The following is a 17,724-nucleotide window of genomic DNA, read 5'->3' as shown; positions in this document are numbered from 1 at the left end:
TGCCTTTTTCATTTGCTTCCTACCCATTCATCACACTAACACTCTTCTATCATGGCATTATGGTGAGGCGCAGTCCTGTGCACATTCTCATGCTAATGTGGTGCCCTGTGTCTAGCTGCATGCTAATGTTATGTTATGCTAATGCTGTGTCATGCTAATGTCACTACGTAGCGAGAAATGGAAATCGGAACAATATGCACCGAGATTCCCCTGTTATTTAGGATCTTTATTTCCTTTTTTTCTTTACTTAAGCTATCACAGCTTTTCAAACATGCACTTGCTACAAATGTGTCATGTTTCCTGTATTTTCTTATTGACATGTAAATAATGCCTATGGGCTGTAGCTACAGTTACTTGACCTTGCTTTATACAAATTTAATATTTAAAGGTTAAAAGTATGAGAAAGGACAGACCAACAGCTGCCCTGTAAGCCAAAGGCTTTAAAACCTGCACCTTTTGTTGCGTACATCTGCCCTCCAGCTTTGATATTTTTTAATAAAACAGAAAGAACACACATTAGAGCTGTCTTAAATCAATAGCTGTTTTAACACATGCACTCCTAAAAAATTCTGAACAATCATTTGTCTTCCCCCTGAAAAGTCCAGAGTTGCTTGTTCACACTTTTTATTTACAGCATTAGCTCTTTCTGCCAGACAAGAGCTGGACGTGGGATAGAGGATACATTCTAAATGGGGATGGCAGAAAAAATTTTGGCCTTAGTCTGGTGAAAAATATGTCTTTCTGCAGCTTACCCAGAAATATTCAGAAAATCTTTTAAGGAGTTTTGTTCATATGCAAACTGAATTCATGTAACACACATTTTACCTGTTGTTTCTTCTGGTATAGTAAACTCACCTTGTCTCTCCTTCTGAATCTTTCCACAGGACGACAGTGATGGAATCCCGTGGTCGGAGGAACGGGTTATGCGAAAGGTGCTTTATCTCTCACTAAAGGAGTTTAGGAGTGCACAGAAACGGCAGCTGGATGGAGATGGAACCCCAAACTCCAATGGTAAGTTTCTATTTACAGCTGTATGTGCTTTTGATGACCAAACAGAAGTCTTAATCCCACCTTTTCACTTTTACATTTCATTAGACTGCTCACTCTCTAAAAGAAAGACATTTTGGTACTTTTATGTAAAAAAATTGACTATATGTATGGATAATGCATCTTCATCTCCCGTAGTTGTACAAAATTGAAGCCAAAAAATTCAAGAGGCAAATGGTCTCACAATGCCGAGAAATAAAAGCAGTGAAGATGATTTGTGGCTCCTTCACATCTTGGAAAAAGTGAGATCAATGCAGCTTTTCGGTTCAGTCTCTTGTGACATGGCTTTGTAGCCTTTATCTATTATGTTTGATGGAGAGAAAGAGAGAGAGAGAGAGAGAGAGAGAGAGAGCGAGAGCGAGAGAGATAAAGGAGCTGAAGCTGCTGCTCTGAGCAGTCAGTCACCCATTAAAAAAAAAAAAAACTTTGACAGATGTGAAAAAATGCTGGCAAGTTTCAAAGTCAGCGTGCAAGTGTAATTAACACTTTTCTAACGTGCAGCAGTTTCAGACAAAAAGACGAGGTCAGTGTGCAAAGACTTTTACAGATTAAACCTTAAAGATCCCTCAACATGCAACAGTTTACAGCAGAACAGATATGTGTGCCGATTTGGAATAGCAATTCACCTTATTGATACTTTTGTAATCATGTTGTCAGGTTTTGTGGCATTTCCTGCCCCCTTTCTTGCCCTACCCTGCTCAGGTACCCTCTAGTCCTGGCTGTCGGTCATGACGTTAACTTCCCCCTTTTTTGCATCAAAAAATTAAAATCAACTCCTCAGAAAAAATATTAGAACTAAACTTAGCATTAGAACCTGGGTTTGCAATATTTGCAAGATGATTTGAACGGACTGCACATTGGTCTAAAAGCAAGGTGGAAATCAGCTTTGATTGACTGTAGGGTGAAGTTTCAAAAGGACCTTCATCAGGTAATTGAAATAAAATCCCTAAAACAACTGAAGAATCTTTTAAAATGAAGGTTTTTGATATGTTGACACTTTTAACTTTGTTTTGAAGAAATGAAACAAGCACAGAGAGTGGTGGCTGCTTTTGGCATTTTGAGGACTTGATGTTGCCAAAGTTGTCTGGCTTGGCTGACGTTACCGTCTCGGTCTTTAGCTCCACGCCTTTAATTGTAGGCAACATTTTTTATTACTTGGTTTTTTAATTCAGGACTAGGCAGCTTTTCTTTGACTAAAAATTCTTGATTTAGCTGAAAGTGGACAGAATCAAATGAAGAACAGATGATCAAGGATCCTAATTTGGCTTTTGTTGTGGGTCAGTGAGTTGTAATCATTCACTTTGCTGACACATCCTTTGAGGAGCTGTTGAACTGCAAATTTCTGCCTTTTTGTTGTCTAAGCACAAGCGGAGTATCCCAGGTGGTGCCTCACATAAGAAAAACATGTAAATGTGTTGTTAATCTGTCCCAGTGTGTACATTTACACATAACCCCTTTGCTTGCACTCATTAAAACATGGACAAATGGAAACCCTGACATAAATTAATAGCTCAAGTTGCTCGGTTGTACAGAAATCCAATTCCAGGTGGAAGCCAGCTAGGTAAGACTTGAGGGATTTCTGTGTTGTACTATGTAAACCTGAAACAACAGAAGAAGAAGAGTGAGAGCACAGGGGGATGAAGAGCCTGTTTTGAACCAGACTGCCACCTTGTCTTTGTTTGACTCTGGTGCTCCCACACGAAAAGAAAAAAAAAACCCTCAGCGAGCCAACAGCGGAGATTTGAACTTCACACGTGCCTCAGAAGCTATTCTCAGCTGACATTAACACAACCCAGACACTGAGAGAAAGGGAAGCTGTGCAGCCATCGAGCTCTGCAGAAAGAGAGACAGACAGAGAGGAGGGAAGTCTCTTTTGAAATGAAGCCTATCTCTCATTCTGGGCTTTTTTCACATCCCTGTTTTTCCTCATGTTTTCTCTCTTATATCTTTCTTCACACCTTTATTTCTTTGCCCCATGTCCGCAGAGAACCCCCTTCCTCTTTCTCGTACCTTGTGTATCTCTGTGTGTCTGTCTGGCATCTCATAGCTGCCACTCCACAGCTCCTCAGGGCCTTTTAAGCCGCCGCGGGTAGCTGACCTTATCGCCTGAATAAAAATGACTCATTAGAAAGCGTTGGCGGCCCCATCGTGCCGGGGGTAACGACAGCAGCCTGCGCTGACACAAAAGGGAGCCGAGGCTGAATAGATGGGCCCTGCTGTTTTAGAGCACCGTGGGTTAGCCAGGCTTTGGAGGCTGTTACGAGCAGCACAGTTTCCCGTTTTGCATAGAGGTTGTGGTGAAACTGTCAGCCATTTTGGAGGATCGCACCCAGCATGTGCTACATCCTGAAAAGGCAGCTCATGCTGGTTTAGAGGACTGCGGGTTAGAGAGTATGGGCTTTTAATGGAGCCAGGCATGTGCCACAATTTTATTGTGATTATCAGCCATTTTGGAGAGACAGGGCAAGAAAATAAATGAGAGCATAGAAAATAGAGTTTATGGTGATGGAAAAGAGAGAGCTCTATCTTTTTATGCTTGTTAATGGATGACATTGATGAATAGACAATTCATAGATTCAAAGAACGACTGAAATAAAACAACTTTCTCTCCCAGGAGAAAGTGGACTTCTAGGATCCTCATACAGAAAAAAAGAAGTTAAAGGCCAAACTTGGCATGAGCATAATATGACCACTTTAACTTTTATAACAACACTTTTTTTTATTGATTATAACTTTTTGCCTTTATTTTGATAGGACAGATGTAGACAGGCAGGATTCATGGGTTGTGAGAATGGGGAAAGACGTGCGCCAAACATGTGAAGAGACTAAGAATCAATCCCGTGGCTAGTATTCACATGCTATTTAGCTGATCAGATTGTGTTGCATGTGTTGTTTATCAGTAAAATAAAATGCCCATACCTATTAAAAGCCATAACCCCAATATCAGCATCAATAATCGGTCATGCCGATAATCGGTTGATGCGTAGTCTTAAGACAAGTCTCAGCTTCACCTCTTTACCTGTTTCAAAGTCTAAAGTCTTGTTTAAAGCTAGTTTGACTCAGCATTTTTTATTTAGTGACCACCAGGCCACCATCATTGAGCTTCAAAACTCCCATATGGAAACTAGTGGGTGATGCCACTGAGACCACGTCCATGTTTTATGCAATCTACAGTCATTGATTAATCCATTTGTTCATTTGTTGATGATATTTTTATCACCATTATTACTACTTAATTTATTTAGATATTGTCCATGTAATTGTCTACATTAATCACCCCACCAATTCAGTGTGTGTTCATCAAAAGGATTCCTGACATAGAAGTTTATGACTCAGGTTATGAGATAAGTTAATTATTATCATTTCATGCCTTATGCGTAGTGTTTAAAGCCAATAAAAGATGTTTTCTTGATAATAAAGCAAGTGGTGCCCCACCTTTCTTAATGAATGAATTTTGTAATCAACTTTTTTTTATGCCTTAAAATCGGAATGATTCGTTGTTAGTCTGCAACAGTTGTTAGGTAACACTTTGGGAATGTTTTTTATATAAAAACAAGGACCACTTTGCTTGAGTATTTCCTGAAATTATCTCCCAACACTTTGGGTAATTGGTGTCATCAGATGGATGTTGGTTACTTGGGTGTGCGCCTCTAAAGCCTTCCTCCCCAGGTATCTGTCGCCCGCTTTTTACCTTAATTACCTCTTTCCAAACCCAAACTCCCTCCTCTCCTCCTCCTCGCTCCGTCACTGTGTGGCAGCACTGGCTATCTGTTTTAAAGGGGGTGTGGCCGTCTGTCAGTCAGCTGCTTGTGTGTCTGTGCGTGTGTGTCTGCCTCTCTCCCCACCCACCCAGCCCTCTCTCTGCCAGTAGCTGGCAATTATGCCATCTCTCTAACCACTTTACCTCTCTCCGCTGGCAGCCGTCCATCTCTGCATCCATCACACTTCCTGCTTCTCCCGCCTGCATTATTTAACAAATGACATTATGCCCTTCTGCGTCCCAGCTTCCGCTCCATCCTCCTCCAGCATCATTCCTCCCCTCTCTCTCCCTATCTCTCCCTCTATCCATCCATCCATCCATCGGTCTGTCTGTCCCTTCGTCGTCTCTCTCCCCGGATGCAGGGATTCATTACACATCAATAGGGCTCTGGTTACTGCCTTCTCCACGAGCTCCTGTCTCCTCTCTCCCTCCCATTGCTCCATCTCCTCGATTATGTATCTCCACGCCGCCCTCTTCCCTCCCTCCTGGTACCTCCATCCGTCTCTGTCTCCCTTTTTTTCTCACCACCTCCCTCTTTTCCGCTTTGTCCTTCCTGTCCTCTGCCCTGTCTGTCTTAACTATCTACACTATCTGTCACCCATGCTTTTTCCCTCTTTTTCCGGTCTTTCTCTGCATCTACCCGTCCTCTCCTGTTCTCCTTACCTCGCCATGTCCCTCTCCTTTTCCTCCCTCTCCATTTCCCTGAGAGCCATTGATGGAGGACCTGGCTGCTGGCCAAAATTCAAAGAGAAGGGGGCTCCCTCTTCACCCATTTCTCTGACTGTGCCCTCTCTTTCTCCTCCTGTCTGTCTGCCCGTCTCAGGACCTGCAGTTCCAACCCCATTTTTTATAACGCACGTCGCCCCTCTTCCTTCAGCGCTGTCACTCTGCCGTCTCTCTCTATTTCCCATGCTGCCAGCCCCTTGCACAGCCAGAGTGGCAGTCGTGGCAGCTAAAAACACTGTGTGGACCCTCAATTTTCTCTCCGGAGAGCCACCTCAGAAGCAAAGAGAGCAGCATGAAAGGAGAAGAGATGTAGCCTAAAGAGAGAGGGAGAATTTAGCTAGCTAATAAAGTGATGAAAGAGTTTACATCCATTCTGTCTCCTTTCAAGGCCATGAAATAATCCCATTTCTCCCTTTGATGCTTTAGATTTAAAGCCTTGAACTGTGCGGTGTTGTTTGCCTTTGTTCTGGCATGTGGTAAGTGTCGTGCAGTGATGCTAGAGCTAGTGTTGGAAGGAGGAACAATATATTTGGGGCAATTTGAAATCCCAAGCAGTCATTTTTAGTATCTGCTCTTACTCTAAAGAACGTCTGGGAATGGATACTTAGGGAGTTTCCCTAAAATAAAAAAAAGCATTGTTTCTTTTTATATTATCCCACAGTTTTAATTGTACACAGGCTCAGAGGATTACTTGAAAAAAAGACACGAAATGGAATAGAATTGCTCTTGTTTACTAGAGGAAAAAGGGAGATTCAAGTACTATACTGTATGATTTAATAACACACAATACAACATGATATAGCAGGGTTGACACAATTTGACAAGAAAAAATAAAAGCCAGTAAGATAGGATCTGACAAGGCAATATATGATACAATATATGAATCAAAAACACAAAATGATATAACTGGATACAACATGACACAATACTACCCGATAGAATATAATAAAATTCAGCCTCACGTGATAAGACACAGTATGACATGACTACACACACCATGACAAGATACAATACGTCCTGATATGGTACAGTATGAGATAGTAACACACCCATTACAACATGATACTCAATAGCATGGCGTGATATGGGGATGCAGGATAGAATTTAACTTGTAAAGATTAAGTCAGAGAGATACCTGTAGGTAACCAGGTAGATGCATGATGGCTGCCACCGGTTCCCCTATGTTGGTGTGGCATGCCAACTGAGCACGCCCTCAAAAATAAACACAATGTAGACGTGAGATGCAGTAAACACATGCCTGATAGAGGCAGTGTTGAGATAGAGGAGATGAGATGGCTAACATAATAGGGACAAGGTTTAAACTGTAAACAGGTGACTTTAAGCTGAGTACCTCTGTGCCTATGTGTTAAATTTTAAATACACATCCGATGAATATATTTTGACATAATGATGAAAAACTGAAAAATGAAACAGTTGCTGTTTTCATAAACTGCTGTAATGATGACATCTTCAAATGCATTGGCAGAATGTCACCAGTTAACCTTGTCACTCATTAATCTGATGCACCAGCATCCTTGTGTCTGTGCTGGAAGGAAAATGTTAAATATATAAAAAGCTGATGATGTGTTTTGACCATCAGCCATTAGTCTCAGCTGATCTGACATTACTTTTGGTTACTGATGTTAGTATGTTAGTTCTGATATCAGTTAGCATAGTACTAAACTTACTCAGTGTTTCCATGCTTGTAGCTTACGTAACACACATTTGGTAGTTGGATACAACCTGGACTCTCCTGGAGGGTGCATGAGAGTCCAGGTTGGACTCTCATGCACCCTCCAGGAGACAGGAGACAATATAATGAAATTATTACTCAATACAATATGACACGACACAAAAGGATATGAAAGGACACAATATGATTTAATTAGATATGTTTTAAAAGGACATTACACTCAACTTATTAGCTAGACAGAATGCAGTTGTAGATGCGACATGACATTGTACAACAGGATGCAGCAAGATACAGCACGATACAACACAATAGGATACGACATGAAACACTATGATATAGTAGATTACAATATGATGTGATATGACACAATAGGATACAATAAGATGACATAATAGGGTAGAATACAATATGTGATATGACACAATAGGACATGACACAAAACAGGATGACATGTTCCGACAAAAATTGATGTGATTTGATCTACTCCATTGAATACATATGGTTGCTTTCATTGTATACTCAACAAATTAAACAATAGAGGCAAACATTAATCCACACATATACAGAGAAGCACTAACCAATGAAAGCCACAACATTACACATTATTACAATTGTAGCAATTTTACAGAATCTTAGATTTATGAAAGCATGATTGCTTTAATTTATCTCATCTCAAACATTTAAACAGAGCTTAATTACTACCTTTATTTGGCTCTCCGTTCATTAGCTATGACATCACGCTCTTCTCTACATGAAGCCCATGTTTTTAAGTGCATGCGAGAACCTGAAAGTGCTCTCTCTGCCCCCACAATGATTCTTTCTTATGGCATGACTACTCCTCTGTACTTATTATAGCAGTACCCACTAATAGGCTCCTCTCAGCCCTGTGATACGCCATGTTACGCTATGTACCTCTGCTCACTCCCTGATTCTCTCTCGAGACTCAGGAGGTGAACAGAGCGAGGCAATGGGCTTAGTTAAGCATGCATAAATCTGATTAGAAGCCCCCCAACCCAAAGGAGCAGCTATTGGGATGGTACACTTATTTCATTCCCCCTCTGCAGCCTCATGTCATTCCAGGCTCAACCTTTGCCACTCCCATACATCCAGGAGCACAATGTTAGGCTCTGGCCTTTACCCTTCCTGTCTGTTATGCTTGCCCATCCCAGGCCCCTTTGCAGTCCCATGATTCCCAGCTCTGCCCCTCAGACGGGCATTCATGTGCAACCAGCATATGTCAAACAACTCTTCGGAGGAATAGGAGGGTGCGAGGGTGGGGAGAGAAGGGAGGGAGTCGAAACAGGAGGAGGAGGGGGCAGAAATAAAAAGGGCTTCTGCCTGTTTATTTGTGTTCTATTGGGACATCACGCGTCAGTCATTTTCTGAGCACAATTAAAGTTAATGAGCTATTTGGTTTCACAGGCAAAACATATTGTCCAAAATTCCTAATATGACTGTTTGCACTGTTTCCTCTTTGTAGTTCCACCGTCAATTATTATTCAGTGCCTCCATGGTCACAAATTAAGCACCGTCAAGAACTGGTGGGGGAAATTTTTGACAACATAGAATCACAATATTCTCTATGGCACTGCTGTATTTATAATTAATCAATCTTTAATTGTATATCGCCAATTTATAACCTGTTTTATCTCAGGACATGCTTTCTTTGTTATATTATTTATAAAGAAAGGCACATACAGTATTTAATCCTCAATGAGCTCAGAACTGAGAAGAATTAAGCTAAGATGCAGAACCAAGAAAAAAGTTCCCTTTAACAGGCAGAAATCTTGACCAGACTCATGTTGAACAGCCATCTGCTGAAGCTGAGCTTTGGTTTATAGATGATGGTTATAATATGCACACTCAAAAGTTAAAGCAAGATAAAATAACAGCAACAAGAAAAATGAGAACAAACCTGGATGCTAACAGTGCAAGAAAAATGGAAAATCTCATTATTTTCTGATTGTTGAAAGTTGGAAAGATACTGAGACATTCTGCGGCATTGCACAAGTGTGTATGCTTGTCCTTTAAGTGTATAGATACAAGAGCTGACCAATCATCAACCTGGAAAATTATCGGGGCTGATTTTCAGGATTATCTACACATCATTTGTATTGACATTTTATTTTACAGAATGCAGATAATTAGTCAATAAGAACTGTTTTGCACTACTTTGGCTTCACTGTCAGCCAAACAGTACACACACTTCTGGCTCTGTTTTCATTTTTCATGGTCTCATTGCAGATCAGTCTAATTAAGTTCAGTCTTTCACCACATTTGAGTGATGAACACATTACATCAGAAGTTATAATCTGGTAGAAGAATATGTTAGTCTGAAATGCAAATTTAGTTTGGTTTCATTAAGTATATTTTGTTTGTCATAATCTTATAATAAAGGTTTTGAATTCAAGACTTAAACTTGTATCAGAGTACAATTTTTTTTTAAATTATAGGTTTACATCCTATCACATGTTCTTAATATAAGACCTCAATTACTTAAACTTACCTCAGTCAGGACTACTTTGTCAAGAAACAGATATGATTTGTAGTCATAAATTTTTTTTTTGTAAGCATTTATTAATTTGCATTTATTGCTGGTATTGCTGGTTTCTGTTCTGGGATCCCTCTGCCCCTTCACAAGCCTCCGTGGAAAGCACCAAGCAGGAAATGCAAACGTTCCTGACTTTCCTGTGCCTACAAGAGAAGCCTGAGGCAGAGAGAGAAGCAGCACAAAAACCCAAAACAGAGCAGGCATCACCGACGACCGAATGACATTTTCTAAGTCAGAGGCGGAATAAAGGAGGAACTGGGGTGGAGGAAGGTTGCAAAAGCAGCTTGCAGAGGGGCAGGCAAGGCTTTGCCAGGCTGGAGCAGTTTAAATATGTGTGCAGTTAGCCAGTAGTGTGTTAGAGTGAATCAGCTGGCTGTCAGCTGATGAGAGCTTGCATGAGATCAGCTGATCTCGGTTAAATGGCAGTGCTTGACTCAGTGGCCTGCTGTGGACATACACTATATGCAACCTTTACGTAAACTTTTTCCAACACTGATTTACATTTAGCCCATGAAATTTTCTTTCACATTTACATATTTGACTCATTATTGGGGCAAAATGGTGGGAGGTGTGATAGGATGATCTTAAGAAATGGATTGTATTGAGGATCTGCCAAAGCAGGGGTCCTATTATCAGCTCTAGTGCTTTTCTATCTGTTGCAGTTCTATGCTCATAAGCTCCCATTCTGCCTCCTGATGGTGCAGAGATTCATGGACAAAAATAAAAGTAAAACTTTCCCCAAAATGAGCTCTAACTAGGTTATATGGATCTGCTTGGTGTTTTTGTAAAACATCAGGGTGCCAAAAACAGGGGAAATCTGCTCCATAAAACTGCTGATGTATTTTTTGGTATTATCTTCCCTTAGTAACAGGGAGTGCCAACTTTAACATAAACTGAACAGTGCTTACATGAGCTTTAAGATATGGTTACAAGTTGCAACATACAACATTGCAGTGTTACAAAATTATCCCATTGACAGGCCTTTGGTTGACTGAAAAATATCTATACCATCTTGATTTTTTTTTTTTTTTAATTTAGCCTAAAATGGCATTAAAAAAAGCCCTTTCACAAATGCAGATAAAATGAATTCTCTGCGGTGGTACAAGCTTTTCATTACATGAAATTGTACTTTTGCCTTGAAGCGGGAACTTCAAAGGATTTAAAGTGAACCTCTTGATTGATTAAAGGCACACGGCTCTTCGTGCAAACAGTGACATGGTAACGCAGTGATTCACCCTTGCATATAGACTTAGTGGCTCTCTCACACCAACATAAAGCATTGCGAGCGAGGCTGCAGCCTTACTCACCATGCCGGCGCTTGTTAACTCTCTGACCGCAAGGATGTGTGTGCAATGACTGTACCTCCGCTCTCAGGTATTGACCTGCCCGTGTGTGTGTGTGGGCCAACCAATGGCCTGTGCAATAATAAGATAGTTAAACCCTGAGTGTGTATGCTCATTCAGCCCACAGCACATTTATAAATCTCTGTTCAATCATATGTTTTTGCTCTAACACTGTCATTTAATCACACGACTTCCCCTCTTCATCCCATCATTCTCAGATGACACACTGCCCAGACTTGTTTTAATGGTAGCATCCTCACTAACAGGATATCATTCAAGTTTCCACTTATCCTTTACTCTGCCCCTCTTGTCTTTATTATCTTAATTTATTTTCCTTCTGACACCCACCATTAGGACTTTGCCGGGTGAGTGACATGTTCCTCTGAAGCATCAGTCAAATGGAATTTCACTGGGCATGCAGTGAGGCAGTGAAGTAAGAAAACCTGAGTGACATACCAGGGTAAAGGTGAATGAAAGGCTTTCTGACAGCTTAAACAAACCACTGGGAGCTTGATCGTTCTGAGTCATCATTTGTTTTTGCGAAATGAAGGTGAATAATTAAACAACCTGCCAAACCAAAGTTCAGTCGGGCATGAATACGTGTTAAAACGGGTAAAAAATGATTAATTATTGTCAGTGTCAAAAGTTTGATAGCTGCGTTGCTCACTTGCTGCTATAAATCCCTTTGCTTTCAGCTCTATATAAGCAGGCAGCTTCCAACTTGTGACTTCCCCTCACTTTCTTCAGTTGGTTACAGTCTTTCTTGGCAGCTTCTTCTTTTTTAATAACTCCCAAAAGCTTTCAACTTCCCCAGTTGTTTTCCTCAACAAGTTTGCTCATTCAGACGAGCCAAGAAAGGCAAGAACTGCCCATGAGGAAATCAAGCCTTGTGATATCTATTTAATTTGGTTGTCTTCCTTAATTACCATTGACTTCCACTCTCTCTCTGTTTGACCTAATTTGAATTCTCTGCATCTATTGTGGCTTTTGATTTAAGAATCTGTCTGGGGGCTTATTTTGTTTGTCTGACTTGCTCACTAAATATTTAATTAGGGCCTCACCAAGAATGTCAAGTCCAGCGATATCTGCTCACTTCACGTCTCTGCCTCAGGCTTGTTTTCTTTCCGTCTTTTAATGCTTTTGTCAAAGGGCACGTATGTCAGCAGAGAACAGTGGTTGCAGTTTACATGGGAGGATGTGGACAGAAAAATGAATAAGTTGCACTCTAGACCCCAAAAGTAGCAGTGAAGGTGCAAAATGTGTAGTAAAAGTCAAACAAATGTGACCGAATAGCTGTGTTCACACATGTACTCCTAAAAATGCAAAAGAAATTTCAGGACTTCTATGGACAAAATACTCTTGAGTTGATTGTTTTGTCAGATTAGGCAAGTGTGGGGGAGGGGTCGACAGGAAAAAAGTGTGTGCTTTCACACTTTACACACATGCTTTCATGCAAATTTGCAGCAGTTTTCTGTATGTGTGAAAACACAACTAGAGAGATTTTCCCTGTCAGAAGAATAGCCACACGCTTTCAATATTTTGGGAGCAGAAAGGAGTACAGGCAGCTAAGGGATGCACTCTTCTTAAGTAAAAAAAAATGTTGCGGATTGCTTTCACACATGCAGCTCACCCTGAGAAAATCAGGAAATTTGCTGTTTTTTTCTGTTTGTGTGAAAGCACCAACATAGAGAGGTTTACTGCCAGAAGGACGCTATAGCTACACATTTTCATAGTCTTGTGAGAACAAAAGAATACAAAGCAGCTAAGGAATGCTCCTGTCTTTAATATAAAAATAATCAAACCAGCCCAGAATATGTCCAGCTGCATTCACACCAGCTCACCCTACATGTGATTTTTATTGGTGTCCAACAGGAAAGTCTGGGTGAAATCAAGATGAAAAACTCTGCCGTGCATGTTCATACATGCATCTTACCTCAACGTTTTCTTGACATTTCAGGACTTTTTTCACTGTAATACACTGTAATAATCCTAGGCAGTCACAGGGGGCAAAATAGGTTGTTTGCATTGAAACATGAAGCTAACCTTGAAAATGTCTCTATAGAGTAGGAATTGTATGTATGTGTGAAAAAAGATAATCACAGTGTGTCAGTATTTCCACTCCAGATGTTTCCTGCTGATTTACCAGTCTTATTTAGAAAATAAATGCTTAAATTTTAAGTGTTTTCTCTGTATTTTCAGCCTCTTTCCTTGTGCCTCTCTTCTGCTTTCCTTGTTCTGTGCTCCCCACACTGTCGGATAATTCAGGCCTACCATAATCACATCAATAAGAAAATGTATCCACTTTGCCTCAGCCCACTACACTGTTTCAAATCAAAACCAGAAGTCTTTATTAGCTCTGTCAGATAAAGTAAAAACATTGCTCGTTCCCTAAAGGCAGTGTATTTTAGCCCTCCTGGATCATAAAATAGACACAAAGTACTCAAAAAGATATGCGTATGTCAGAAGGCAGCAGTTAAAAATCTCCTGATGACACTTTCTTTGATTTTCTCTCCAGGTTCTTTAGCCAATGGGCAGCTGAATGGCTCGGGGTCAAAAGGGGGCCACAAACAAGATGGGTCCTTGCACTCTCAGGGCCTGGACGGCAGCAGCAAGTATGAGGACAGTCCTGCGAAGAAGAGGTGAGACTGCGTGTGTGCTTTTGCATGTCTGTGTGTAAGGTCCCTAATCCTGTTTGTGGATCACTGGGTCATCCTAGAGCTTTAGAGAGCATTGAACCTCGTACAGGAGAAGGATTGTGAGTGTAGAGTAGTGTAGTAATGCCAGAGACTGTCACAGCTAATGATGCTCTACACAAGGGTTTTAAGCTGTCTGCATATTTCTACGGGTGCAAGTATGGAAGCCCAAACAGGCATGCAGCCATACATTTAACTTTCTCTGTTTCCTCATGATAATGAGTAATTTCTGTGTTTTCTTCAAATCTTGTTTGATTAACAGTGAGGTTGTCAAAAAACGATACTTGAATTGATACCATCTGGCATTAAAATAAATAAAACTATCAAAAAGTACCACAACTTCAAAAACTACATGCTTCTATCATGGGTTAAAAGTTTGAAACATCTCCAGCATTTTATTTCTAAAAAAATCTGGAAGTTATTTGTTTATAAGAAAGGGTTAAACTTTTGATTTTAGTCAACACAGAAAAAGTTGTAATCCTGGAGCTGAGCCTGGCCCATCCTGATTTCCCTTATCAGAACTCAGGCCATGCGCAGCTATAAGCACGTAATTCTCATACTTGGTCATCAGAGTTTTGGTCATGTGTCATTAATGTTTGAATCACTTGAAGTGCTTTCAGACAGACATGGTACTGGTTCTGCTCTGTCTCTGTTCTGGAGTCTCAAAACCTTGGTCCTTAAAGGACTCTTTTAAGTGTGAGATAGGGCTAATGGTGGAGGTCTGCGCTCTTTGTGTGCTTTTCTAGTTTGGTGTGGTGTTCAGGTGAAGCCAGTCTTCGCCGTCTCTCCCGCAAGTTCAGCGTATAACTTTCTCTTCCTTGTACTACTCTACAGCTTCACCTGGAATTCTGTCAATGCCTGGATTGCAACCAAATGTTTTGTGTCCTCAGCAGACCACTTTTTGTCACTTTTTCACTCATCTTCACAATCTTGAATATGACACGTCCGCTGATGATGTCACAGTTCACGATGAAGAACCAACTGTTTTTTTTTTTGTTCCAGCTGAGAACCAATTTTTCAGGTTCCAAACCTGAAAAGTTGACTTGGATCAGTGCAGCTAGACATTGATATTGCTTATTTGTTTCCTTGTTTCATTTCAAAGTTACAAAACTGAGTAGCACTGAAAAAAGTGTCCTTTTAGGTGCTTTTATTTCTAGGTGAGGCACAGTGGACATTTCACTGAAAGGACCATGAGTAAAAATGCTTCCATTGTGTCCACTTTCTAGCCTAGAAATAAAACTATTTAAACAACTACTTTTTTAGTGCTGACTCCACAGTTTTGTAAGTCTTTTTTTGCTGTCAGGAGTGTGCTCCTTCTTTGCTTTCTTCATTTAAAAGTGAAACTCTTTTTTTCTTAAGATAAAAATGCAGGTTCTCTGGTAAGAAGTCATCAAGGAAAACCAGTGTTTAATTTCTCAAGATCATAAGAAAAACTAAAACCCCTCACTTTATGGGAAAACCAACATTGTTATATGAAAGAAAGGATAAAGATCTTTGTTAGAAATTAAGTATGGATGCATGGTGTAAGGGCGGCGTTTGTTGTGATTAATTTTCTGACCAGCTTTTTTCTGTTAAAAAAGCTACCACAGTTTCATCTAAGTTTTACAAACACACACTTCATCTTCCTCTTTACCCTTTTTTTGCTTCCTTTTACTGTCATTAATTATCTCCGTCTCCTCTCTGACATCCCCGGCCAAATCAATGCATAGTGTTCCAGTGCTGCATTGATTTATGAACTTAGTGCATGCACTGTCTTTGTCATTTCCTTCTCTTCTCTGTCCTGGACATGAGCAAGTTCCCCATTAGTTCTGTAATAGAAGATGACAGCCAACACTGTGGAGTAAATAGTGCCAACGTGTAAAGGGCTCTGAGGTCCTTTAATTAGCACACCCCCTCATTTCCTAAGCCATTTCAGTCATTTATAATTAGCTACTTTGAGGCATTTCCAAACTGATCATTTAAACTTTGAAGTTGTAGCAGAGTACAATAAGCTTTTAGTTTCTGGCTGGCATTATTTTTATTTTTTAAGAAGGTTTTTATATTACAGGGAAATTGAATTTAAATGGATTTCTTCAAGTAATTTCCAAAGAGATTAGTTTTAAAAAATTGTTCTCTCTTTGACAAATGTTCCTGGAAAAAATGGAATCTTTTGGAAAATGTGATGCTTGTTATTCATCCGGGCATGAAGCAGGTTTTTGAAATCACAAGCTTGAAAATATGATTTAAAAATAATCAGGCTTCAGAGAGTGTGCAGCAGATTAAAACGGCTGTTGTGATGTTTTTCCTTTACCATGAGTTTTATTCCAGTGTTTAAACCAATATTTTTATTCTTGTAGTCAAAGCTACCGTAGGAGGCAGGTGTGCGTGAGCGTGTGTGCTGTTTTGTTCCGCTGCTGGTCTCTCTCACACACTGACAGGGCATCAAAGCATCAGTGTAAAGCTCAGAAGGCGGAGTCTGGGGGGGGGGGGGACAGCAGCAGATGTCCTTCTGTAATGAGCGGCTCATACAGGCTCCATTCACAGCGCGGCGAGCACCTGCCCGAGTCCTGCTAGCTGTCATTTGATACTGTAACCTCCAAAAAAATCTGAGCTCGGTCATTACCAGCTTTCATGTTACCTGACTTTGAAACAGGAGAGCGGGCGTCTGAAGCGATTGATAAGATTTTAAAGCGCTTGAGTTAGTTTTCTAGACTGAAATTTATAAGGCTAGAGAGGGAGAAGTGTTCTTATGTATGAAAACCGTAGTAAAAGGTCAAATTGGAGTCAGGGGGGATAAATGAGGTGGGATTTTTACAGCACCCTGAATGACAAATGAAGAAAAGGTTGAATTTAAACCAAGCGACCCTGTGCCATATATTATGGCAAAGCATAAACACTCTACTCTTTAGAAACTGCAGAGAAGAAGCACTGAAGAAATATTTAACAAGGACGCCCTCACACTTTTCTCTTTCTCTGTGACGGCTTGTGTCTGTTAGGGTTCAGTTAGAGGCCAGCCTTATCCGTGGTTTTCATTATCTGCTATACACACTCTTACAAACACACGCACAGCAGGACTGAATGAAGAAAGGCTTTCTATCTGATGCTAATGAAACACAAGCCCAGCCAGTGCTTGGCAATGCCTCCTGCCCTCTTAAAAAGCTTATTTTGTGCCTATCTATCTATGTGTGTGGGTGTGAGTGTTCTATGTGTGAGGGATGACTCCAGCGCCCTGGCATGGCTGCCCCACACCGCTCCTAAACAGGGCTAACTGAGACGATGCCAGGTTGCTTTTACACCTGGCACCGGCCTAAACAGAAGGGAGGAGCGGCAGCGTCCAATATTTTTTTGTTTTTTAAGGGTAGAAAAAGTTTCCCAACATGGAGAGGATGAAGGGGATAGAGAGGGAGAGACTGGGAGGAGCAGCAGATGATAAAGAGAGGAAGGGAAGCAGGAACAGAAGGACAGGTGCGAGTGATTTTTGGCAGGAAGCGGCTCCCTTTAGAAGTCTTTGAGATCAGCTCTGTGTTTGCCTTCCCATGCTCCTGAGATTGGTGGCGAGACTGGCAGCACATCCCCCTTAAACATGCCAGCTCATTGTAGCCTGCTTCTACCGGCAAGAGCAGATTCTGTGAACGGGGCTACCCCTGCCAAAACTGGAACACACACATGCACACACACACACAAACTTAAAGCAACAACGTAGTGCAGTTTCATCTTCACAGCCGTGGTTTACTGACCTAGTTATATCCCCACACCTCTCTTTCACTCCCTCGCTTAGCTTAAAGGTATAATACGTGACTTTCAGAGTACAAGTCCAGTAGATGTTCCACTCCAGCACTAGTCTCAGACCAAAACAAAGATTACCTCCTCTTTTCCCACCCCTCTCTCTGTGTCCCGACTGACTGCAGACATTTTTATGATTCTTTAGATGC

The 17,724-nt window shown here is 40.9% G+C and overlaps 1 protein-coding gene across 2 annotated transcripts in view; it reads left to right on the top strand.

The window, feature by feature from the left end:
• Positions 1-17,724, top strand: part of jarid2b (jumonji, AT rich interactive domain 2b) — a 144,741-nt gene that overhangs the window by 70,797 nt on the left and 56,220 nt on the right. For both annotated transcript variants that reach the window (XM_041808764.1, XM_041808763.1), the window contains exons 2-3: positions 885-1,011; positions 13,636-13,759. In XM_041808764.1, the coding sequence (XP_041664698.1) occupies positions 885-1,011; positions 13,636-13,759 (251 nt within the window). The remainder of the gene's footprint in view (positions 1-884; positions 1,012-13,635; positions 13,760-17,724) is intronic.

Source organism: Cheilinus undulatus, linkage group 16, assembly GCF_018320785.1.
Source record: "Cheilinus undulatus linkage group 16, ASM1832078v1, whole genome shotgun sequence".
Lineage (NCBI taxonomy): Eukaryota > Metazoa > Chordata > Actinopteri > Labriformes > Labridae > Cheilinus > Cheilinus undulatus.
The sequence above is the reverse complement of the archived record's forward strand: the minus strand, read 5'-3'. Positions and strand labels throughout refer to the sequence as shown.